This window comes from Solea solea, chromosome 6 (assembly GCF_958295425.1).
Source record: "Solea solea chromosome 6, fSolSol10.1, whole genome shotgun sequence".
In the NCBI taxonomy this organism is placed as follows: domain Eukaryota; kingdom Metazoa; phylum Chordata; class Actinopteri; order Pleuronectiformes; family Soleidae; genus Solea; species Solea solea.
The window spans coordinates 1,925,953-1,951,188 of NC_081139.1; the positions used below are offsets into that span (position 1 = coordinate 1,925,953).

Genomic DNA, 25,236 nt, shown 5'->3' on the forward strand with positions numbered 1-25,236 from the left:
CATTTAATCAAATTAAAAGCAGTTTATTAAAGGGAACAGTCAAAGAAATGCAACAGTGTGTACCACAACAGCGAGTGTGTTCCAACTTAACTACAGTTACAATGTATGAATGAATGAAACACAGGCGTACAGCTCATAAAACATACACAAAACCATAATCTACGTCAAAAACCTGAAACCAGCTACAGTGCCAGTCAGATCAGAGACGTCCTGATTTACGTTTCTCGGTTCCAGAGACGATACAGTATTTGTGTATACAGTATACAGTATACAGTATAACTACACATGGAGGAACCTGTTTTCATTTTGAAATTACTCCTACTTCTATTTATACTCTCAAAAATGTCAGTGATTAAAAGGTCAAAGGACAGAGAAGTAAGGACAGTAAAGAAAGAGATCTACCTATAAGTGTTAGTCAGACGGAGCCTTATGATGATGTCTTTGATGACATTTCAAAGACATCACACTCGCACTTAAAGGACACTGTAGTAGTTCATAAAACAAAACAAACAAATGTGTGATTAAAAACCCATAAGAGCGCCACATTGTAAAAATGTAATCTATTAAAACTACCAATTTAAATAACTCTCCAAACACAGTGAACTGAGAATATTTAGCTGCATAGCTATTCATGTACAGTATATTGCAGAATAACAACCACGTGAGGCATCTTCACACTTTTAAGGGAAGTACACACAGTTGTTCGTGTGAATAGAAATTACTAAGTGAGTCACAAGGCACTGTCGAGTGGCCAGTAACCATGGTTACGGCACTCATCTCGCCGACAATGATGTCCTCACTGAAAAGTCCTTGGCTCTAATGCCCTTAAAGCTGTTAGTGCAAAGATGAGAGGTGGTGGTGGGTGGAGTTATAATTAAGTACAAGAAAGTTTTGAATGGCGATGGGGAAAAGATACTGATTGTAAAGTGACACCACAAGGTGCCGGATGCTCGTCAGGGACAGAAAAATGTTCAACTCTTTGACGTTAAGATGAGCCGACAGTCGTGTTGTGTTGGTCTGTGTTGAAGAGCTTAACATTCAGAGAGATCACTAGTGCCTGCACACTACAGCATACTGTCTGGAGTTTAAAAGTGAATCACTCAAGTACATTTCCCAATGTGTACACTGATTTAAGAAAGAAAGAAAGAAATCATCACACATGAACAAAGCGTAGTATACTGAATTTTGTGCTCATAACAAACTAACAGTAAACACTGCTCAAGCTTTGAAACAAGGTGAATTTCTAGGGAGCAAAATTAGGTAACACTAGCACTAGAGTAGCGATAATAACGGTGCGACAGAGCAACATAACAGCGGTTAATTTAATACATCTATCCAGCAAATGTGTTGACAAACAAATATTATCCCTGTCTTTGCCCAGAGCCTCTGAGGACTTTAGGTTTACTGTTATTTCCGTTGATAAAACCTTGAATATACAAACACCCTCGAGTCAACACAAGATCAGAGTTCTGTGACAATCAAACAATTCATTGACTGTTAAAGGTCGGGTGGGAGATCATTTTCCAGAGCATATTTTACTGTATTGCTTAAAATCCTCTTTACAACCCATGGAAAATGTCTGTAAAAACACCATCCAATCATATTGAATGGCCCGAACAAATGAATTGGATCATAATGCATGAGTTTTTCCCAGGATGTCCAACCCTACCTTTAAAGTCGTTTGATTAGCCTGGCTCCTCAGATTTCCTTTACAGTACAAACTAACTGTAATCAACACGGCTCAACATACGTCACAAAGAAAATCCAAAGCTGTAATAATCAACTTACTCTAGACGCGTAATATGTATATGGCATATATCATAGAGTATCAAAATATCTATAATTATTTCAAACCTTTAATATGTTGATGAGAATGACAGTGGGGGTGGACATGGATTTGAAGGTTAGCCCATGCAGAGGTGATACAAATATATTTACAGGTCATTTGAGATAGTTGAATGCCCTGAGGTGCAGATTATTATATTTTTATTTTACCAGATACCAAAACCTCAAAAAAATTGACAAATCTCTCCAAGAAAATAAAGGATTAAAAGTCTTTTTTTTTATGTTTGCCATAGTCACAAGTGCTGAAGACTATTTTATCAGCTAAGCAATAATGTTGATGGTTTCTAAAGAGGTCTGGACAATTCTTATGCATTGTGTAGATGGAATGTATCAGGTGAATAAGTGCCGCCACATCAAATGGAAAGAGGACTTAGGGGATTTAAAAAAAACAAACACTCACAGACCATTAAAATCCAGTTATGGCTCATTTGTAAGCAAACAGTGGCCTACTTTAAACACGCAGCAGAAATACTGACGATTAATTGTGAAAACTTCTTTCTCCAACTGCTGCAGCCCAATATCCACAGGCTTGTAACTGGACGGTTGCCGGTTTGAGTCCCTACCAGATAAAAAAAAAAGGGCTGGGGTACCCCTGAGCAAGGTACCAAAACCCCCATTGCTGCCCACTGCTCCTAATTCTTATAATTTATTTAGTTCTGACTTGGGCTACATTCATACGACTACATTTTCATTTGAAAACAGACATTTTCAGATAAAAATGTATCTGCGTTGTTGAGCATTTCAGCTCCATATCAGAAGTAATGTGCCTCCATACTACCACGGCTTTAAAAACACGTATCATGTCATATTCAGATACAGTGGGCATGTTTGTCTGGAGGAACAGGAGGCAGAGCAGGGACGTCTGAAAACTAAGTGTTAATAGTTCTGCATTCACAGCTAATACTGGGACACCTGGGTAATGTGGACGGCGAGTGTATCTGGGGCAGAGTTTCACATTTTTAAAACGAAAACAAAGGAGTGTGGATGTAGCCTTGGTCCACTCAGTTGCTCAATATTTGTCTTTTCTTTTACGAGCAAGCAGTTAACACTGACTTGTTAGTGGGTTTTATACAGCAAGCTAAATGTGGCTAACAGCTTCAGTAGATTTTTCCATTATAAGTCACCCTTAAGCATTTCATGAAGGAATCTGATACAAAAATCTCACTTACGACTAACTATTTAACTTTCTCAACAACTCTAATGTTCCTCCGTCACAGTCATTTGGCACAATATGTCGATACAGTGTTCAGTATGTATCTGAAGTCTCAATCAGGATGGCAAGAATGGAAACGGATGCATGAGAAAAACAAACTGCATGCGAGTGCTGCAGTTATGCTGACTTTTAACTGCCAGGTGGGCGCCTCCCTCTGCAGGAAGCAGCGAATGAAGTTGTGTTTGCCGTGACCAGTGAAATACTACGAAATATACAGTGAGCTGTGCATGTGAAGAGTATAAAATACAATAAACATACATCTTTTGTTTGTCTTTGACAGGCAATGTCAGGTACTGTCCACATTCAGGTGTACTGGCGATTCCCTTGCAGACTAATTAATACCTGCGAGAACCAAAAACAGGTTAATGTTAACAACAAATTTCTTTAAAACTATATTTAAAACTTAACCCTCAAAATGTCATCCTAGACTTTTTTGCTTATTTTATTCCAGAAAATGTCCTGTGAGTAAGTGCCTTTGCCAACTTTTCCCAGAATAACTTTCAATATCTGGCAGTTATTTATAATTTACTGCATGTTAAAATAGTGTATTAACAATTAAAAATGAAGAAAAACAAAAAGTTTTATTTTAAAAAACACCAGCTTTTGTGTGTTAAATTTGAAATTTGAACAGTATAAAATATATTTAAAGTAACATTTGTTATGGTTTTTGTCCCAATGTCCAGAAACAGGCCAAAAAATGTAAAAATGTAAAATAATTAGCTTGCTTCCTGCGACAGGGAAAGTGAATTTACCGTAATAACCACATGTTGGCTTTGACGTGCAACTTAGCAGCTTTCAGAAACAGTTTTTTAATTTTTTTTTTGTATTGTGTGTTTTTTGATTGCTTCACTCGTAAAATAAGAAAAACGTTATCACATCAATTTGGAATCTATAACATTCTCTTAACTGAGTAGGAATGAATGAAATGTACCTGTAGTAGTTGGGTTTAAAAGGTCCGTTCTTGTTGAGGCCGAGGTATTTTGCCTGCTCATCAGACAGCTCTGTCAGGTGGGCGTCAAACGTAGTCAGATGGAGACTGGCAACATATTCATCTGGAATGAGATTTACATACACAGGAAATCACCTTATGTCGGGCTCTTGTCAGTGACAGCCCCACCAACACCAGAGAACACGAGTAAATATGGGGACCTCGTCTCAGTTTCCCAGGAGTTAAACTAAAACTAACATGTAACAAGAAATGTATAAACGTTCAGTGCAGCAGCCACATTAATGTCAGTGGGTCTGAATATTTAAACACCCATTTTTATCAATAGCTTTGTGTACTTACTGGACACACACACATACGTGCAGAATCAAACAGCGGTCAGACATTCCTTTCAAACATTCTTTACATACTACAGGTCATGGTGAGTTATGTACTGTATGTCCTCACCCATCTTCTTGGGAAGCAAGTAAACATCCTTTTTGTATCGTCCCTCTGGAGCATTGTACAGCTCTATAAGGGCCAGGGCCTGAAAAACAAACAAGTATTAACTCAACAGTGAGTAGAAAATGATGATGCACTAGGAAATATAATGAAGAGCAATACATGTGATGTCTACAGTACAACGACATGACGTTGTGTCCTCTGCACACAGGAAACGAAACACCAGCTCAGCTACTTTCTGTTCCCCCTTCTGTGTTCATCACTGATGACATTTTCAGGTCGGAGCACTAGCTATTCAGCCAGGAAGAAATAAGAAGAAATAAGCCCAGGTGTTTTCGCTCACATTAATGATGGATGGCTCTGTTCAGTTGTTCATGTAAAGCAGGGAGGTGGCGATCGTAAAGCAGCCTGCACCCTGAAACTGGGGCAGCTTCATGGAACTCAGCTCATTATAATCTACACCTGTGATTTCCCTTCTATGACCTGTGCAAAGTTTATTCAGCAGTAACCACTGCAGTCACTCGCTGTTTCCATTAACACATTACCTGAGTGGTGGCTGTGATGGACAGGACAAAGGTAGGGACAGTGGAGCAGCTGAGGTTCAGGAGACGCCCCTGTAGAAAAATAAAAATAAATTAATAAATAAAATTAATCCTATTTGTAAAGCACTTTAAAACAACCACGGTGGACCAAGGTGCTGTACAGAAGAATGAATAAAACACACATGTAGAGGATAAAGCTGTGGAAAATGAATGAATATTCACATATTCATCATTGTTGACTGGTTTACTTTGTTCGTTCGTTTATCTATCTATCTAGATAGCGTGCTAGTTAGCTTGCGAGCTACCAAGCTAGTATCTATCTATCTATCTATCTATCTATCTATCTATCTATCTATCTATCATTTTCTTTTATTGTTAATTTGACGAAGACAATGCATATTAATGAACACATTGTGACGCACATTTTCATAAAACAGATGAAGGAAACTTGAGATTAAATGTATTATACATCTGTGTCACCTATGATTTCAGAGTGCATACATAGACTCCCTCACCTCAGCGAGAAGTATAACTCTCTTCCCATCCGGCCAGATGACATGGTCCACCTGAGAGCGCACTCTCTCCCAGGTCAGCTCAGGGGTTCGAAGACTTGCCTTGAAAGAGACAAAAGTATGACCAGTGTCCCCCACGTCCTCTTTAATCACAGTTTAACACATGACGTACCCGTTTTAAAGCTCAGTGTTTCTGAAAGCATTTGTTTGACTTGGGCTTCTCACATTAGAAACTCGATAAATGCTGTTTGAAAGTTTAGTTTTTTTGATGTTGACCTGTTTCATGTATACACATCATTGTGATTTACACTATAGAAGTGCACTGCAGAGCAGGCACTAAACACACTTAGGAGAAAGAGACCATAAGTGTTACTAATAAGTGTTGTAATGGTAATTAAGTGAAGCATTTGTGTATTTTTTGTTATTTTTTTAACAGTTATATATATATATATATTTTCATCATCTTACCACATCAATCTCAGTATTAGAGTGTCCCATGTTGCAAACAATGGCGCCATTTTTCATCCGGTCCAGCTGGTCTCTGGTCACCACATTCTTGTTCCCTGAAATAAAACATAACCACTCACAATCAGTCGGTGTGTTCAACACTATGTCGTCCGTGCGACATGAGCTAGAAGTGGAGTTACCAGTGCATGTGATGATGATGTCGACCTGGCGAATGACCTCGTTCAGCTTCACTACCCGGAATCCATCCATGCTGTTCGCACACAAGTGAATGGAAAAGGGGTCAGCGTTTACTCGCAACGAGGACAGTGACAAACGGGACACTATCTATTATTAATTGATTATTAATTGCAAAATAAATTAGGATGGTGCATCCTCTCAGTTACTGTCTCCCCTCACCAGGCCTGCAGGGCACAGATGGGATCGATCTCTGTCACGTAGACAATGGATCCCAGAGCTTTCAGAGCAGCACAACATCCTTTTCCAACCTGTAAAGACAAAATAGCATCATGTGTAAGATAATGAGTAGCAACGGTTAGCAACTCTCACAATATAAATGACCCTACAGTCAGCATGTCCATCTCAGGGACATGGAAATTGTACATATTTGATACTTGACAACTGGCTGTGTTGTGTTGTGTTGTGTTGTGAGTCCTGAGAGATTGTTTTCACAGCTTATGATTAACAGTCGTCTGGTATGTTAACATTTAAAAGCAGTGTCTCAGTCTTACCTCGCCATAACCACACACGATCACCTGTTTGCCTCCAAACATGACATCTGTGGTTCTCTTCAAGCTACACAAGGACAGAACATGACATTTGTATATGACGTAAAAGTGGAAAAAAACTGTAATTTCATATGTTACCAAATTACATGTGATTTAGCACTGGTTGGACTGAAGGTCATGCAAAAAAAAAAGCATTTATGAAGCTATTCTAAATCACTATGTCAAGTGTAGTAGTAAAACAATATTTCAGAATTACAATCATTTGACAAATTGATAACATTTCACTCTTTGAAACACAAACAATCTGGTTCAAACAACTGACTAATGTGTTCACACAGGGCTGATTAAGACTCTCAGCTCCACACAACTCTCTCTGTGTTCCTCAGTGTCGGGGTGGTTTCTATCTCATGTCACCCGGCGACATTCGCCAAACTGCACAGAGGAAGTCAAGACAGACAAAAGGAAACAGCAACAGCGCTCTAGTAAAGCGAGGGCGGCTACAAAAAGCAGTTGTTTTCAGTGTAACTGAATCATTGGAATCAGTTCATTAAAAGGATTAGTTCAGTATTTCCTCCACGACCGGAGCACAGACTCTGTCCGACACAGTCACAGGACTGAAATACAGCGGCAGGCTTTCAGCAGTGCTGTCTCTAAATACACCAGACTCCTCTGTTATTTATCTGTATAGATTTTAGACATTTCCTTGTTAATTGTTGGAGATTAACCCACGTTTTTAGAATTGTTAAGTCTTTTTTAACTGATCTACAGGCATTGTTCAGCTTGATTCTTGCGTCTTGCTCATGACTCTTCCTGAGACGACACTCAGCGGCTACGTCACACATAGTATCGGCTCAGCTCACATGGAACCTCGCCAGAGCAGGTACTACAAAGTACTAGTACAAGTATGAGGTACTATCGCTAATGGAAACGCAAAATAACCATACCGCGCAGAAGCGGAAAAGGCAAGGCCACGCTAGTGGAAAAGGGGCTGAATAGTAAATATAACAAGCTTGTTTTCAGACTGCTTCCGTGAGCGTTTTCATCAAAGTTTATGATGGAAATAACAAAGAAGTATTGCACTGGCAGCAGCTTTAAAAGGTTAAAAAAGCCTTCAGGTGATATGAGCGTTAGATCTCTATGGACAGGGTGCATTGCAATGATTACAGTGTTTGTGTTTGAGCTTGCCCAGCCTCTGAAGTTCAACAGTGACCTTCACAGCAAGAGTCTATTTAACTCCCACCGCTATGAAGCAGTCACTAGACAAACCCTTTCCTTGTGTTTACACATGAGTTGTACTTTGTCGTTGTCGAGCCCTCCAACAATCCAACACCTCCGCTGCAAATGAACTCACCCGTCCAGGATGGACTCTCTGCAGCAGTACAGGTTGTCAAACTTCTGCTTTGTCACGGAGTCGTTCACATTCATCGCCGGCACACACAGTTTTCCAGCCTTAGACAGCTGATACAACCTGGAAAGAAAGTGGCAGGAAACATTTGACTTATATGGAGTTCAATATTCACAGTAGACGCAGATGTGTTTTACGCATTAAAGTACCTGTGAACCCCAGTGACGCTCTCCTCTACAATGCCCCTGATCTTCTTGAATACATTGGGGTATTTCTTGTACATCCAGTGTGTCAAGTCTCCTCCATCATCAAGAATCTAACGTGGGGGGAAGAAATTATTATGTCTATTCAGGGAGAGGAGCTTTAGTCGAGAAACAGTCCTGAGAGAGATTGTAGTTTGTACATATAAACATGTATATGAAAAGTGGCTGTAGTCTTCTGATTCGCCAAACAAGGCCAACCTGGAAGCAAGAATATATAGAACAGCCACTTCGCCAGTCCATAGCAGGGCCACGTATAGAGAAACAACCATCCACTCTCACACCTACGGCCAATTTAGAGCGTCCAATTTACCTAATCCCCAAATCTGCATGTTTTTGGACTGTGGAGGGAAACAGGAGGACCCGAAGAAAACCCACGCACACACGGGCAGAACATGCTGCAAAGACAAGAGCGCTAACAACTGCACCAACCGCGTAGCCCCGCGAGAACAAATCAGTTAAAAACAGACAATAAAGCACAGCTCATATGAATGGAAACAGCTGGTATTGCCCATTATCTTTTGTTTGATGTCCTGTGCAATTGTTTATTTAATGGCACCACCTGCCTTAGGGGTACAGATGTAATTTAGCAATTCCGGCATATTTACGTTGATGCTTTTCATTGTCCTAATTCAATAAAGTCAAAAAAATTAATTAAAACTAAAGAGAGAACTGCAAAAAAACAACCTTGAACATACCATGTTTGGCTGCCAACCCTCGGTGTTGACGCAGCGGTCGATACACCACCAGAAGTCGTCCTCAGACTCGCCCTTCCAGGCGAACACAGCCACACCTGAGACGAGACACACAGGCGATGTCTTCAGAAATCTCACGCCGACAATACAGTGTTTGTCCAACATCTCGGTTGTTCAGTTTAAACCCAAGGAGATTATATTAGAACCTCAGTGCAGCTATCCATTATTTATTCAATTCTACCATACATATTTAGGCAAACATACTTAAATAAATAATTGCAATTAAATAATTGTCACATGACCAGTAAGCTCTTTGGAAAACATGCTTGCTGAGAAGATGTTTTTGGTACAGTGGCAAAATGTCACCGTGTCTGTGAATCCTACAGATGCACAACATGAGAGTAGAGAGTGTCACCCTTCTCTGTTATGTTTTATTTTGCTGGACACATGTAGTATTAATGTGTCTTCAGTATAAAGTAAAGAAATCAGACTTAAACACAAACCCAACATGAGAATGCACAATTCTCTGAGTAACTCTAAATCTGTACTAACCCCCCCTCAGCCTGTCAGACCATTACAGCTCTACAGTGCATCTTTATTACAGAACATACTCGGAGCGGCGCATAGCAACCACAGAACAAAGAGCTGACGTTCAGCTGTTGTTACACTAAATGTTAACTCTGATGTCTTCCCATTATCTCTGCGGGGTTGACTTTTCAAGAGTTTATTAAAACAACCTGCAAACAGCTCTGAGAGAAACAGGCTGATCTCATGGAAAACTACACCAAATATGTCTTATTTTGGGATTTTTTTTAAATTACATACAGTAAAACAAGGGGTATTTTTCAGACTTCACAAAATTCTCTTTACTCGTCGCTTCACATTGTTTATTAACGCCTAAATGTTCTCCATCACCAACCTGTCTCTGACAGGGCAGCCGCCACTTCATTCTGCGTGGAGTATATGTTACAGGCAGTCCAGCGGCACTGAGCCCCAAGAGCCGCCAAGGTCTCGATCAGCACCTAAAAAAACGCAGAGGTGAACAACAGCCAGAAGTAGAAAATGGCTTATTTGCATTTGGAGTTTTTGCCAAGATATTTAGGCTGAGATAAGTGTGAGAATCAGAGAAGGATCTTACTGCAGTCTGGGCCGTGATGTGAGTGCAGCCCACAATTTTGGCACCTGCTAATGGTTTTTCACTCTGCGCTCTCTTCCTGAGAGAGATCAGCGCGGTCATATCTGAAAACAAGAGAACATAGAAAAGGAATGAGTGGAGGAAACAGATCTTCTTTCCCTCAGGGCCAGATTTGTTTTTACAAATATGGATATTGAAACGTCGTGTCTGACCTTGTTCTGCGATCTCAATCTCACGTCTGCCAAATTCAGCCTGTTTGATGTTCTTGACACAGAAGTCGCTGCTGCCCTTGGAGTTGACCTGGGTTTTGTCCCGAGGCGAGGTCTCGTCGTCGGAGCTATCTGTATATGATGCCGCTATAAGGGGAAATTGTGGCCGGCAAATTCTGAACAAGCATTCATTTTGTTCTCTGTTTAAGGAACTAGACGTAAAAAAACTAACCAAACTAACCAAAGTACAGAGTAATAATATGTTACATAAGATCAAATAGTTTATATGATAACGCAGACATATTGAAGTGATTGGTTACTTCTCTTTATTACCGGAGCTGTAGCTGTCTGTGGACGACTGAGAGATGGAGCGGGACAGGGAGCGGCGGCCGGCCTTGGTGGGGAACCGGCTGAACTCCTGCTTGTCCTCCACAAACGTGATTTGCTGAGACAGAAAACCAAATCAAAATGTCTTGTTAAATAACAACAATGTCATAAATTAGTTTGAGCTGTTAAGAGAGTCCAGTTAACCTAATCTCCCAATGTTTTTTCAGGGAAAATTGGATAATAAAAAAAGTGTTTATATATGAAAAAAAGAAAACTTCAATAACTTTAATTTAGTTCTCTCTACTATTGCTCAGTCTTATTTTCTGTTCGATGTTATTGTTGTACCTGACGTTTTTACTGCTAATGACAATAATAAAAGCTTTCTATTACACACCTGATTCAAATAAATGCCTCGTTATCAGGCTTCTGTGGCACTCGCTGATTATCTGACACTTGATTTAAAATCAGGTGTGTTGGAGCAGGGAAACATGTTTTTATTATTGTTTTATTTTTATTATTATAAAACATTTTATGAAGAATGAAAATAGAACCTTTCAAAATTGCCAGCAGAGGAAAAAATAAACACACTTCCTATGAACCCAAAAGGATTATGTATGAAATAAATTTACAAAGAATTTTTTTTTTAATTCAGTTAAGGAAAATGTTTCAACCAATTTTAGTTTTCGTTATTTCATCAGTTTAATTGTTAACGATAATAACCTTGCTCCCCAGGACCAGGATTGAGAAACCCTGTTCTATTCTACAATAATCCTATTTCTACTCATAGAACTCGTGAAATTATTTTTGATTTACTGACAAAAATGTTTGTTGGGCTGCAGTCAAATAAAGATTGTACCAATAAGATTTGATAAAAAATTAGATAAAAATGAAAACACCAAGCCAAATTTGTGTTTGGACGGCCCAATCGTACCCATGTTCCCAGATTAAAATCTGTTTATTTACAGTATAGCTTTCCCAGTTTTTGGTATTTGAAATGATAACAATCTGTGAAATGTAATGCTAGCTTTACTTTGTTGCAGTTTCATCTCTATCTTACCCCGCGTTTTTCAATTCATCCATTCACGTTAAGTAAACACAGTGTGTGTGTGTGTGTCGGTCATACAACTTTTGAGATGTGCGAAGGTGAAACTGGCTTTATGCCTGGTCGGCTAATTTTAGTAGTTAAACCAGTCCAAAAAAAAGTGTTGACAGAGTTTGTGTCCACATAAGCAAAGTGAGACAAAGTGGAAAACTCCTGTCGGAGCAGCGACATTAACCTCTCGCTTACAAGGTTTGGAGAAGAGGACAAAGTAGTTCTGTACTCTGTATTTAAAGAAACACAGATGGAGAGATAAATATTAGCACGGCCTCTGGTTTGTAAGACGGCTCCTGAAAATCATTCACATACCAGTAAATACAACATGGCAACCAGGGACAATGTGAAGCTGTTTCCTTGAGCTTTCAGTGACATGACACCACATAGTTTCCCCCTGGACAGGAGAGTGTGAGCTGCAGGGCACAAAAGCTCGACTGATCCTGAAGTTTAGGTTGTCCTTGATTTAGGTTGCTAACTGCGAATGCTCCTTCCAGACTGCATGACTAATGCTGTGGTGATGATACTGATGGTGATGTAACCACTATTGAGTGGGATTAATATGATAATTGGAAGTACTCCAAGTTTTGTAATGTTGTCACTTATTAAGTTTGAAGTGAGCTGAAAGTGTGGGAGTAAACATTGAGTGCCTGCTTAGCAATGCAGAGTTTATCTTTTCCTCTTCTGCCGCAAATTTCGGCGCAAAACTTGTCCCGCAGCTTTGAGAACACACCCACACATCCTACATTAAAACGTCAGGTTTGATGTAGGATGTGTTTCTAAGTGTTTCGAGTGACTGTGGCAACAAAAATCACAAAAAACAGCTTAGAATACAACAGAACAGACATTTTTTACATAAAAGCGTTGTTATGGTTGTCGTCTAACCCTGTGTGTTGTTTTCATTCTCATATAACTTGCAGTTTTTCTTAAAATCACCTAAAAGCACAGAGAGTTCTGGTCAAACCTCCCATTGACTCCAATGTTAAAACTCAGCTTTGTAGTTTAAAAAAAACAAAAATGAAGACAAGGGTGATTTTAAAAGTGTCATTTCTCTGTCAATTTATACCCGTTTTTCACAAATTGAAATGTGGGAGCTCCTGAAAGCCTCCTGAACTGGTCTTGAAATAGGACAATGTTAAAACACATTGCTTTCTCTGTTTTTCTGGTTTTGGACAGTTCAAAACAGGTGTTTGGAAGGAGGAGGGGCATCAGGGAGGGGGAGGGGCTTGTACAACCAGCTGCAAGAGTCAATCTCTCTCTCCTTTTTAAAAAAAAAAGTTTTAAAGATTCACTCCACTCAAATGTTAATCCACTGATGCACTGACGGCATAGGCACCAAAATTTCGATCAAAATTTGACAGTGGAATCTACACATTATGTTCAATGGCGCTTTTAAATCACTGGCTCCAATCCACCTTATTCCGATTCCCCATCATTTGCGTGAATTATGGGTGGAAACAGCACTACTCAGCCTTCTTAGTCACGTTTTTGCTTTTGTGTCTTCCAACGCTGCACACACAGTGATGCAGTTATGTCACCAATAGCAACAAGCGACTCCGTGTATGCATGTATAAATATAGAGAGACATTTTGTTTAAGTGCCCCTAAAATATATTACAGCAACAAGTATTAATAACCACAACACATGAACTTAGCTCTGACCTAATTCTCATGGGGGAATCATTTGCTTGCAACTCAGTCATCAATACCTAAATATTAACCACTTCATACATAAGACTACTACATCTGTGACATAAGAAAAACATGTATGTGAAAACACAAGAGACGTTTTATCTCAGAATTTACAAGAAGAAATGTTGTTTATATGCAGTCGACAGATAGCTTCTGTAATATCTTATCCGCTGGGATGGCACCGGAGAATTGGGTGGGTGCGTTGGTCGCTCCATAGAGGAATTTTCAATTTGTGGTATTACCGTTCTTGACCTCATTCACCTCCTCCTAGTTATTGGACAATTAATTTCTGCTGCATCCGGCTGGTTTTATCAAGTGTAATGAGCCCAATTATGATAATAATGCAACGTGCGACACAATTAAGTCATAATTATCACAGACCTAAATACCAGATGATTTACATTTAACTGTCATGTGACATGATATTCTGCTTTATAATTTGTGCTTCCATATAGGTGCGAGACAGTGGCTGCACAGATAATAAGTCCCACCCGAAAAGAGAATGAGGATGTGTAACAGTTTGTCCATAATGAGGCTGCCAGACCATAAGGAACTATAAAGGAGCACTGAGACCTTTGACAGATTCTTGACAGATTCAGCTGAGCAACAGGTTTACACCGCGTAAGAAGAGACTAGAGAAGAGTACGTTTTGTCTGAAGCTGGTTTTCATCTGTACACACGTGCATCAGTGGTGTGGTGTGTAAATACCTGCCATTGTCAACACCGAAGAATTTTAAAAGGTGCAAATCTTCCTGGTTCCTTTGATAATTCATTCATTTGTGAGTGTTACCCTGAAAAAATCCCTATTTTCAGAGGCAGAGGTGGAAACACTAAGGAAAGATTCTACTCAAGTAAAAGTACCACTTTTTTGATAACATTTTACTTAAGTGTAAGTAAAAGTACTGGTCTAAAAATGTACTCAAGTAAAAAAAAAAGTGTGTCTAAAATGTACTCAGAGTAAAAGTCACTTGGTTACTTTTTTTTTTAACAAGGTTGGGGTTTGTTCATGTGTCGTGCAAAAAGGACAAGGGGACACAATCTCACATGAATTGTTTTTAATTAAAGGCAAACCTTTACAAATGAAAGTGCTGACAAAATAAAATGTGTAAACACATAATGTGTCAGTCAAAATGGGTTAAAGGTCACAAATGTTACTCAGGGACCTTAATTAACACAAATTCCCCTGTCCTCATCAGTCACCTGTCCTCATTGTCATTCACTGCCAAAGTTTCCAGTACGTAAATTTATTTACTTTTTTAATTCAGGACAGCATTTTTTATACTCAGTAACATAGTGAAGTACAGTACCTCCAAATAAAACATACTTAAGTAAAAGTAAAATACTACTTTTACTCAATTCCAGTAACGCAATTAAATGTAATTCAACTTTCCACCTCTGCAACGAGGTTAGTTTCATAAACCTGATCCACAGACTTATCAGGAATGCCAGAGTGTTTCTTTGCAATGGAAATACAAAATGCTGGAGGAGGTCAGGCTTGAAATGTATTGATCGACAAGTGTCAGTGGTGTCAGCTCCATCCTATGTAATAAACACAGAGAGGTCGGTTAAAGTGTAAGTGTAAAGTTTGTGTGTAAACTATTTGTTTATATATGTAGATAGATAGATAGATAGATAGATAGATAGATAGATAGATAGATACTTTATTCATCTCACAGAGAAATTCACAATGTATTATTTATTCATACAAATCCCAGGTACATATTTCAAACAGGGTTCCAAGACATAAGATTGCTCTGTTTTTTGAATGCAGAAACACATGTACCATACTGAAGTGCGATTAGATTGAACGGTTTAGAATTGGTATGTTATCTTCCTGATCAACCGTGGTAGTGTTTTCCCTCGCAGCATATAGCAGATAACGCCTGTGATTAAATTGTTTGTTTTATAAGACAAAGTTGCTGTGGAGTCCTTGGATTAGAGATACTGGTTCCACTTTCTCGTATTTTATTTTACAGTATCAGACAGCACCTTGAACCAGTATCTGTGTGAGCCCGAGATCCAATTTCAGTCTCATATGTAAAGGCAACATGGGTGAGAAATGTCTATAAGTGGTTATGTTAGATGTTATAGGCATTTGAAAAGAATGAAGATAATAAAACTAGAGGTTGACTGATACAGGTTTTTTTTCTACAGTTGATGCCAGAGAAGATACTCATGAAATAAGGGCAGCCAATTGCCAATAAATGATGCCAAAGACGTTAAAGAATAACAAATGATACACAAAACCTAACTAAGCTAACTTCAGAGGTGGAAAGTACTGAATTATATTTACTTGAGTGACTGTAATTGAGTAGTTTTTTGTGTACTTTGCTACGTTTTAAGTCACATCCATTACTGAATTAAAAAATAAAATTAAAAAATGTATTTATTCACAGGTGAATGATCAGGACAGGTAAACTGGTGCTAATTAAGGTCCCTGAGTGAGTGATATTTGTGAACTTTGACCCATTTTGACTGATACATGAAGGTTTCCCCCAGGTTCTCCTGTGGTTGCCCCGAAAAGTTTTCCTAACGTTCCCCTACCGTTAGTTTCTGGTTGCACATTTGGTTCCCAGAAAGTTCCCAGAATGTTACTTTGTCACAACCTTCATACAACCTTTAGAGAATGTTCTGTAAAAGGTTCCCAGAACGTTCTCCTAACGTTACTTTTATAAAACCTTTAGAGAATGTTCTCTAAAAGGTTCCCATAACGTTCCCCTAATGTTTAATTTGTCACATTATATATATATATATATATAACTAATATTGTTGTAAAACGGTACACATTAGTAGACGTACTTGCAGTCTACATAAATTAATAAGCACACGTTAGATAGAATTGAAAGTTTTATTTCCAATGAACCAAAAATATATTTGATAAATCAGGTTGCCAGTGAGTGAGTGGTGTTAGTGTGGGCACTAAGCTTATTTTAAACATGCTGCCTGGTATAATATTATGACTAAAAGCATTGCATGAAGTCTCCAGTCAGCACCGCCACAGTGTGGTTTCTTTGTACAGAGACGTGGCTGAAAGTCTTACCTTCTTCACTGGTTTGTGAGTGGCCACGGCGCTGAACACGGACGACAGCTCTCCCATGTTCATTTCGCTGTTCTTGCTCACGGTCATGGCTGAATATTTTTCCGCTACGTTTTCGCTCTCCTTCACCTCCTTGCTCGCCTGCTTCACCTCCAGCTTCGCCTCCGCTGTGGCCGCCTCTGACATGCTGACGTTACCTGGACGAGAATACAACAGCCATTATTGTGTTGTTGTTGTTATTATTGTGATTATTATTAGGTCTCCTGTGGAAGTGAACGTATGACGCTAACCGCGGCTAGCTGGCTCCTCCTCGCACAGCAACAGCGACAGGAAGAAGAGCGGCTGTCAAATTACCTCTCGTAAGACAAGCAGGGAACTCGCTCTCCGCGGTGAAGCGTCCGGATGTGAGCGCTCTTCGATTCGGCGTTAATCGTTGCCGCGATATCGTTTGTTATGCTGCGTAGACTCGAGTGAAGCCGAGGTACTTCCCTGCTGTCAGCTCAGCTGTCACCTGGCTGAGTAAGTTTGTGGGCGGTTACTAACAGCAGGGGGGGGGGGGGGGGGGGGGGGCGTGTACTTCAAGAATGGTGCGTTTAATGTCGTGGGACAAAAGATTGACAACATTGACAGCAGTTTTTAGTCTCCAAAAAAATATTTTTCGACATCTGTTCAACAACTTTCTTTATACCAAGAACTTTATTTTCAGTCTAAGCAGGAAACACCTCCCTATTCCAAAAATACAATCTGTACTTATTATTTGCATAACATTCTGTTATGTAAATGAAGTATGTACAGTATGTTGTTGTTTTGTGGTAACAGGAAAATAAAAACGTTTGCATGTGTGACTTGAGGTCATATAAAAAGAAAGCCACAATATTTTTTAAACTTTTAAATTATTATTTTTGAATTATTTAATTAACTAAGGGTGCAAGATATTGGACTTTTTGCAGATAAGCCGATATATCAGGATTGCTTGAGCCAATAACCAATACTGATACCGATATATATACATAAGATAATATAGTTGTAGAGGGTGCCAGCATAGAAGTTAAGGAGGTAGCATCTTATAGTCATATCTGCAGGTCTTGGCCGATATCCAACATTTTAAAGCCAATATCTGCCAATACTGACATTATGCTGATAATATTGTGCATCCCTAACATCAACCACAAATATTTAATCTATTTTTAAGTTGTGGAAATCTGGTGTGGACTGGAAGTCACCCCAAAAGGCAGCACAAATAGATACAGACAGTATTTTGTTCCTTTAATAACTATTTTTAGATTACATTATTATTGTGCCTATTTCTTATTAATAAAGACAGTGTGGGTATGATGGATATGTGCTATCTGGGTATGTATGTATAGACTGTGTGCAAAACAAATTGGTCATTGGGAATATTAAAGTTGACACTATTCAACATTTGCACTCATATACAAACATGTAAGACAGATCGCACTATATTTGCCTATTGCCGTTAAACTCAAACCAGTTTGTTATGAAATACTAACAACATTTTTTTTGTCCATGAATGAAAATGTGAAAGTGCAGAGAAGAAATCAAAAGACTCAGCACAGCTTAAAAGAAGAACATGGAGAACATGGAGTGCTGCCATGTGTCTAAAGGTCTGGCAGAAGGCATAAATGCAGGCTGGGGTAGCGCTCCTGGCCCCATAAACAGGGTAAAGTACCACAAAGGAATTGGGCTTGTAACCAGAGGGTTGCCAGTTCAAATGCCAGAGCGGGTCAAGGGCTGGGTGCCCCTGAACAAGGCACCCAATCCCCATTACTCCTTGAGTGCTGCCCACTGCTCGTTTGTGTGTTCACTAGTGTGAAATAAGGATGGTTAAATGCAGTGGTCAAATTCACAATCAATAATTAGTATGTGTGCAAAAATAACCCATTCTAAAAGATGAGCTGTTATTGACATTAGCTTTTACCGTCAGGCAGACTAATCATAGATGAGCAACTGCAAATCTAATCAGTTTAATGACTGTGTTCTGATCTCAATCAGAACTCCTGACAATCACCTATAAGAAGCTGTGGTCAGAGAGGCTGCATTAAAGTTAATTTATCTTTTTTTATTTTTTTTATTTAGACAAATAGAAAAAAAACATGGCACTCAAGAGGGTGATAAGTTACAAAGACCTGTGGAATTAATTTAATCAAATAAATTCATGAAATCCACTCTAACAAATGATTATACACTTATTTGAATGATAATATCCATCCTTCCAGTGAATTTATAAGATTTAGATTTGGTGTTTAGGTAAATTATTGTAATGTATTCTTTTTAAAAGCAATATTGAAACAAAAGAACATCTATTTGTTTCATGCTCTCACACTCAATTGTTCTGAAAACTATAAGGGTTGCTGCTATTATAAATGATAATATTATTTTTTGCTTATTTTAGCCAATTCATTCATCCACATGGCAAAATGTATAAAGACCACACCCATACATCTGTGTTTTTATAATTAGATCCAACTCCATATATCTTGTTCTCCTTTCCATAAAAAAAAAATAAACTTGTATAAAAAATACAAGTTTATTTATTTTTTATGTTGTACATGTTTCCATGGTTTTTGGACCTAATTATATGTTGTAGTATTGTGTAAAATTGTTTATCTCAAAATGTTTAAATGCCTCACAGTGTTGAAAATGAGAAGTTTAAATAAAAACATAATAAACAATGTATCCTTCCCTTTACACTCTGTCTGCCTCATGAGCTGCTTTCACAAAAAACAGCGCCACACAGCGCCACAGTTACATTGACTTCCCGGCTGTGGTCAAAATTTGTATTACAACTTGATGCTGCCTGGTTCGTCACTAACACGACGACTAAAATAATTGTAGTGTCAGTTTTATTCAGTGTTTTCGGATTTTTTTTAATTATTTTTTACTCCCACACGCCCGCGACCCTAATGAGGAGGATAAAGCTGAAGTAAATGAATGAATGGTTCAGCTTCACCTCTCCAAGTAGATCCCGGAAGCACACGCAAAACTTCAAAAATAAAACCGGCTCTCGTGTTAGGGCCGGAAATACGCGACATGATCATATTATTAGGAACAATAACAACGTGTTAAGCGTAGTTTTTATAACTCCAAATTCTTTCATCCGACACGTAAAAGAAAAACTCCCCCTCGCCATCATTTATTCACATTTCCCATAAAGTTTTCATATCACACGGCACGAGTATTTTTGTTGCAGTACCACGAGTGACCACTGGGAAAAAAATTATTCAAAATGTACTGCATCCAGGAACTTATTGGAGAGATAAAAGACAGATAATTCACACACGGATCAAAGCTTCATGTACATATTTAGACAGGAAATCCACAACATGTATCAATTCAAACTTTTTTTTTTTAAGTGAATTAATTTACAATCGTATATAAATGCTCACTAACTCCGCCCTTCCGGTAGCAGCTCGACACCATCAGACGTACTTTCCGATACGCCATTTTCCATCGAGGAGGACAGAGAAAAGAAGCCAAGCTGAAGGAACGCGGAGCGTCAGGTCCACTTAACGTCGACAAAATTGGTAAAGTTACAACTAAATACATCCTTATTGTGTGCCGTGCTGGTACATACACATCTACCATCCGTTCGTTCCCGTTAACTGTTTAATTTCTGCCGCCGGTGCGCGAATGACGCCGCCTGGGCCTCGACAATGCGACAGCCATTTTAGCTACCCGCCTGCACCTAGCTTAAGCTTTTAGCTTTCGTCGGTTACCGCTCGACGAAATTAAGTCCAATTTCAAATTTGAGATATCACGTACGTGTGGCCAGTGTGTTACAGACAATAATGGGAAGTTAAATGTTATGTCAAACATGCGGTAGAGTACACAAAAGGCCGAGTATGTTGCCTTTTGTAAAACTAGCGTTAGCTTGGTCTACGAGTCTGAGTAAGAAGTAGGCCATGCTCCCGGGGGTTGATATGAAAAGGTTGAATACGTGTTCTCCGGAAACATTTATTGTTTCAATATAGTTCCTAATTACGAACATGGGCAGTCGCGCGTTAATGGCACGTCATACCTTAACACATAACATTGTTGAATGTTACAATTGCAGCGATTTGTATGAAGCTTGTTATTGCCGAGCCAAGTATTTAACTCTGAAACGGATGAATAAGTGAACATTTATTAAAAACGGCGTATTGTGTGTTTAGACTCTGTCTTTCCACGTTGTGAATTGATCATATGAAGAAATGCTAGTTCCTCTTTCTTCCTAATCTAAGTTGTCTGTGCCTTTTTGTTTTCCCCAGATCCAGCCATGCATCGGGACTGTCCTCTGGACTGCAAAGTCTATGTCGGAAACCTGGGGAACAATGGCAATAAAACGGAGTTGGAGAGGTCATTTGGCTACTATGGTCCTCTCCGCAGTGTTTGGGTAGCCAGGAACCCCCCAGGCTTCGCTTTTGTGGAGTTTGAAGACCCAAGAGATGCAAATGATGCTGTGCGTGAACTTGATGGAAGGTATGAGGTCTTGTAATGTATAGAAATAATGGCATTAACACAATGGAGCATATCAGTTTCAAGTATTAACGTGGACTCTTTGTTTCATAGGACATTGTGCGGTTGCCGTGTACGAGTAGAGTTGTCAAATGGTGAAAAACGCAGTCGCTCTCGTGGTGCTCCCCCTTCGTGGAGCAGGCGTCCTCGGGACAGAGATGACTACAGGCGGCGTAGCAGCCCACCAGCCAGGCGGAGGTGACCTATACATTTTTTGTATGCAGTGCCCGGTAGAGTCAACAAATGACATACATCAATATTCCTGCTCTGTGGCTCAATTAATTTGCTCTTTTACCCACAGTATGTTTCCTGGTAATTGTGCAGATGTGTAGGCATTTGTAATTCAATCTGGTTTTGCATTTGTGACTGTGCAATGTTTAAGGCTTGCAATCTCATCATCATTGACATTATCGGTCATTTAATTTTGGAAATGTGACATATAGACATTCACAAAGACATTATGAATATGGCATGGGAGTATTACATGAAGGCCTAGTTAGTGAAGCCGCACAGTCTTCTCAATTTTAACTTCATTAGAATGACAAATTGGGTATGTGAAACAGGATTATTTAATGTCAAAATGAGTATGAACTGTTTTAAATTTGGGGGAGGGTGAAAGTGTCAAATGTGATGCTTTTTTCCTTTTTGTTTGAGGATGCTTTATTATTTTTTTCATCTATATTAATAAGAATGAAACCCGTTGCAGAGCCACCACCATGCCTCTTCTCACCACCCTCTGAGTCAATCTACTAGTCCTCTTTCAGCATCATGTGACTGCTGACCATCGTGCCCCAATCAGCATGGCTGGTGCTCTCACATGACCCGGGCATGGCCAGTCGTCAGGTTGCACCAGCCCATTGGTTCCTCAGCATGCCGTTCTCAACCTCCTCCTCCTTCAACCTTAACCCAAACGGCAGCGGCCCACCTCACATTCCCGACCAATCAGCGTATTACGTTTCCAAAAGTCTACAACCTACCAGCAGCAGCCTTCGGCTAACCAATTAAAGCAGGAAAAAAGCTACAGCCAGCCCCCATCTGCCTGCCACCTAATCACCTTGCAGCATCTGGCCAGTCCTATTCAGCCAATTCTACCTACCCAGCCGACAGTCTGCCTCCCTTTCGTCATATGTAGCTTGTTGAAAACCAAAAATACTAGTAAGTTTTCCTGCTTCATTCAGTACACTGCTGATTACAGTTTTGAAAGTGAAGAGACAGCTGGTTTGAAAAGGTTGTTCTTTTTTTCTATCATTTAAACACAAGTTTGTTTTGGCCTCAAACGTTAATATAACTCATTATTTCAAAGAGAAATGGCAAACCTAATGCAAAATAACACTTATAGTTAAACATGTGGTATGTTTTGGGGGCTCTGAGGAGAATTAAGAAGTCCCACGACTCTAAAGTCTCCTTAAACCCCACAGTGACATAGTGTCGTGTGGAGGGTTTTAGCAGATCATATTGGACTTAAACACTAGCATTCATTTTCTTACAGTTTCCCTTGAAGTGTAGTGTACCAGTTTCGTACAGCTAGAGCCCCATGTGTATTTTAAATTTTCCATAGCGAAGTTTCAAATCCTCTGAGAACAAAACTTGGTTAGCTTGCTTTAACGCTCAGGCAAATCTTTTAGGGGGCGTCCCAGTGTGGTACTTCATATCAACATGAATAACTCGCACTGATAAAATCATGAAATTATTTAGATGCAGGTGATACTATGGCATAGGTGGAGGGAGGGGGGGTCCATTCCTAAGCACCTGCCGTCTGCAGGTAATAGGTCCATTGCCACAGACTTACATTTTTTGAGTAAGTTCTTTTTTGTGGACAAATGCCGAGGTTCTTACGAGATAGAAATAAAGCTGTGTTGATGGCGACCCATGTAAAAAAAGGATTAAACTAGCGTGGAGCTATACGCTGTATTGAGTGCTGACTTTGTTAACGCTGGTGTATTTTTCCTGCGCAGATCCCCACGCAGGAGGAGTTTTAGCCGCAGTCGTAGCAGGTATGATTCAACCCCAAAGATCATGAAATTTTGTTTAAAATTGAAGCAAATGATTTAACTTTAACTGGTTTGTTTTTCGCAGGTCTTTCTCCAGAGACAGGAGGAGGGAGAGGTCCCTCTCCCGGGACAGGAACCACAAACCTTCAAGATCGTTCTCCCGATCAAGGAGGTACTAATTGATTTTTATTTTTTATTTTTTTTCTTCTTAAATATCATCTCTGGGTGTAATACTTGTGGAGTTTATGGTATGATTATGTAGCCATGACAGTTTAGTCAGTCATTAGTTCAGACTTTTAATTGTTTTGGGTGTTTTTCTTCCCCTCCTTTCTCTTGCAGTCGCTCCAGGTCCACTGAAAGAAAATGAAGGACCGTGTGAAGGTGTAAAAGGAGCTCGAGATGAACGGTTGACCAGACTTTGCCGTTTAGTGACAAACTTCAACTTTGGTCATTTTTTTTGTGTTGGGTTTTTTAAACAATTAAGCATTTTAGTGTCCCTGCCCTTTTTGCTGTTGTAATTTTCAAATATTTTTAGAGGGTGTGTACAGGAGTGCGCTTCACAGAAGTCATGTCTGTCCCTCGGTCCTGAAAAAGTTGTACCACCGAGCATTCCAGTTCATCGTTAAATCTCTTGAGACCTTTGGGTTTTTTTTTTTTTTTTGTTGAATGTACTGTGTAGTTTGGCGTAGTGTGACTTAGTTAATTTTCATTGTGTAAACACCAGCATTTTTTTAAGTGGGACTGGGATAGAAATGTATTTAGAGCCGTCTGTCTGTAAAGCGCGTTTTCAAACATGCTACTTGATTCATACTGAAGGTTTCCATCTGTTAAAGATGCAAAACTATTGGCTTTTCTTAAAAGGTGTAATACAACTCAAATTATTATTATTTTTCTGACTTTTCATTTTTTTCCATTGTTTCATACTCTGAAACAGTCTCTCAATAAAAAACAATGCTTGTTCTACATTGGGTTGTTCTGGTGTGCTCTCTTTTCTCCACAAGGGGGCACTCGTGTCATAGTCAATGTCTGCCAATGAGCAGCAGTCTGGGACCGATTCACTGAAATATGTAGATTGTGTTTTTGTTGCTGTAGACCTCAATTTGGTTTGTTTAGTATTGTTTAATCCATCTCTTATTCCTACAAAGGTTAATATTGTCAATGTTTAAAATGATTCACTGAAGTGATGGTAATTGTTTCAAATTCTCATTATGCCTGGTCCAGGTATCTCAGGACATTTAAATTTGGCTATCCAAACAGATGTGGTATACACTTATATCTGTTAGTCTGAATAGGAATGGAATTTTCATACATCTGTGATAACTTTCATGTTTTCCATACAGCTTAATTTAGAGAACCACTAGTTTAATGCCATTAATGTGAAATAGAAATGTGTCCAAACTGCTAATGGCACAAGTTCAGCTGAGCATAGTGGGCCAGATCCTGCCCCAGGGCTTTGTTTCCCCATGTGTGCTTTTAACCAACTAAAGACAGTTAACTTCACAGGATTAATTGTGAGTTTAATGAATTTCCTCATTTGTCAAACCCTGAAGAGTCAATAAGTAAAAGGGGAGAAAAGTAACCTGACAAGTTAACGTGTCTGGTAGGACGTGGTCATGTTGTACAATTAACTGAGTGACACTTGAACCTATTTACCAGGATACATATGATAAACCACCCAATACTGTACTGTCCTGTCTCAGTGCTGTTTGACTGTGGGGAGGAGGAGCCCAGTGAAAGGGTGGATTCAGGATTCAAACTTCACACTCACGTCACACCAAACAAAACTTAAGTTATTCATTGTGATTCAAAATCAGCTGTTTCTGCATCCAAAGAGCTGTGGATCCTTCCTCTCTCAGACTCCAGTCCACGTGAACCGAATACAAGGGGCTCAGGGCTCTCAAATTTACGCGCGCTTTTCCGCGTCTTACTTGGAGCGGCACGTCACAGAAGCGATGAGTCACGGGTATCCACGGAGACGGCCCTCCACTGAATCCACCCAGGAAGCTGCGCTATTTCCACTCACTCTGTCTGTCTGTCTGCCTGTCTGCCTGCCTGTCTGTCTGTCGCCCATGGATTTACAGTAACCCGAGGAAAGAGGAGGCGAAAACACGCAAATGTTTCTAATTATAGATGAGAGATAGATTTTACATATCTGTATATATACATAGCTTGTGGACACTAAGTTTGTGTGTGATTCATGTTTATTTAGCTTTAACACGTTTAATTTTGAGCTTTGTTTTGGTAAA

At 39.4% G+C, this 25,236-nt stretch overlaps 2 protein-coding genes across 4 annotated transcripts; one reads left to right on the top strand and one right to left on the bottom strand.

Annotated features, from left to right (window-relative positions):
- Positions 1–2: 2 nt before the first annotated feature.
- Positions 3–17,013, bottom strand: LOC131460857 (S-adenosylhomocysteine hydrolase-like protein 1). 3 transcript variants are annotated; one of them, XM_058631713.1, is made up of 18 exons: positions 16,839–17,013; positions 16,488–16,681; positions 10,670–10,781; positions 10,340–10,468; positions 10,131–10,231; positions 9,912–10,014; positions 8,996–9,090; positions 8,247–8,353; positions 8,044–8,160; positions 6,696–6,759; positions 6,364–6,452; positions 6,147–6,217; positions 5,968–6,062; positions 5,503–5,601; positions 4,991–5,059; positions 4,452–4,530; positions 3,990–4,110; positions 3–3,400 (listed from the first exon to the last, which is right to left on the bottom strand). In XM_058631713.1, exons 2-18 carry the CDS (start codon positions 16,668–16,670, stop codon positions 3,394–3,396), a joined length of 1,641 nt encoding a protein of 546 aa, XP_058487696.1. In that variant the 5' UTR covers positions 16,671–16,681; positions 16,839–17,013; the 3' UTR covers positions 3–3,393. The 3 variants fall into 3 exon arrangements, with proteins under 3 accessions (XP_058487696.1, XP_058487693.1, XP_058487694.1); XM_058631710.1 differs by having other exon boundaries at positions 10,340–10,483; XM_058631711.1 differs by having other exon boundaries at positions 10,340–10,483; positions 16,775–17,013.
- A 2,857-nt stretch (positions 17,014–19,870) lies between these two features.
- On the top strand, positions 19,871–23,955 carry srsf3b (serine and arginine rich splicing factor 3b). The gene is made up of 6 exons (XM_058632618.1): positions 19,871–20,029; positions 20,753–20,963; positions 21,054–21,197; positions 22,955–22,993; positions 23,076–23,162; positions 23,330–23,955. Exons 2-6 carry the CDS (start codon positions 20,761–20,763, stop codon positions 23,355–23,357), a joined length of 501 nt encoding a protein of 166 aa, XP_058488601.1. The 5' UTR covers positions 19,871–20,029; positions 20,753–20,760; the 3' UTR covers positions 23,358–23,955.
- The last annotated feature ends 1,281 nt before the right edge of the window (positions 23,956–25,236 follow it).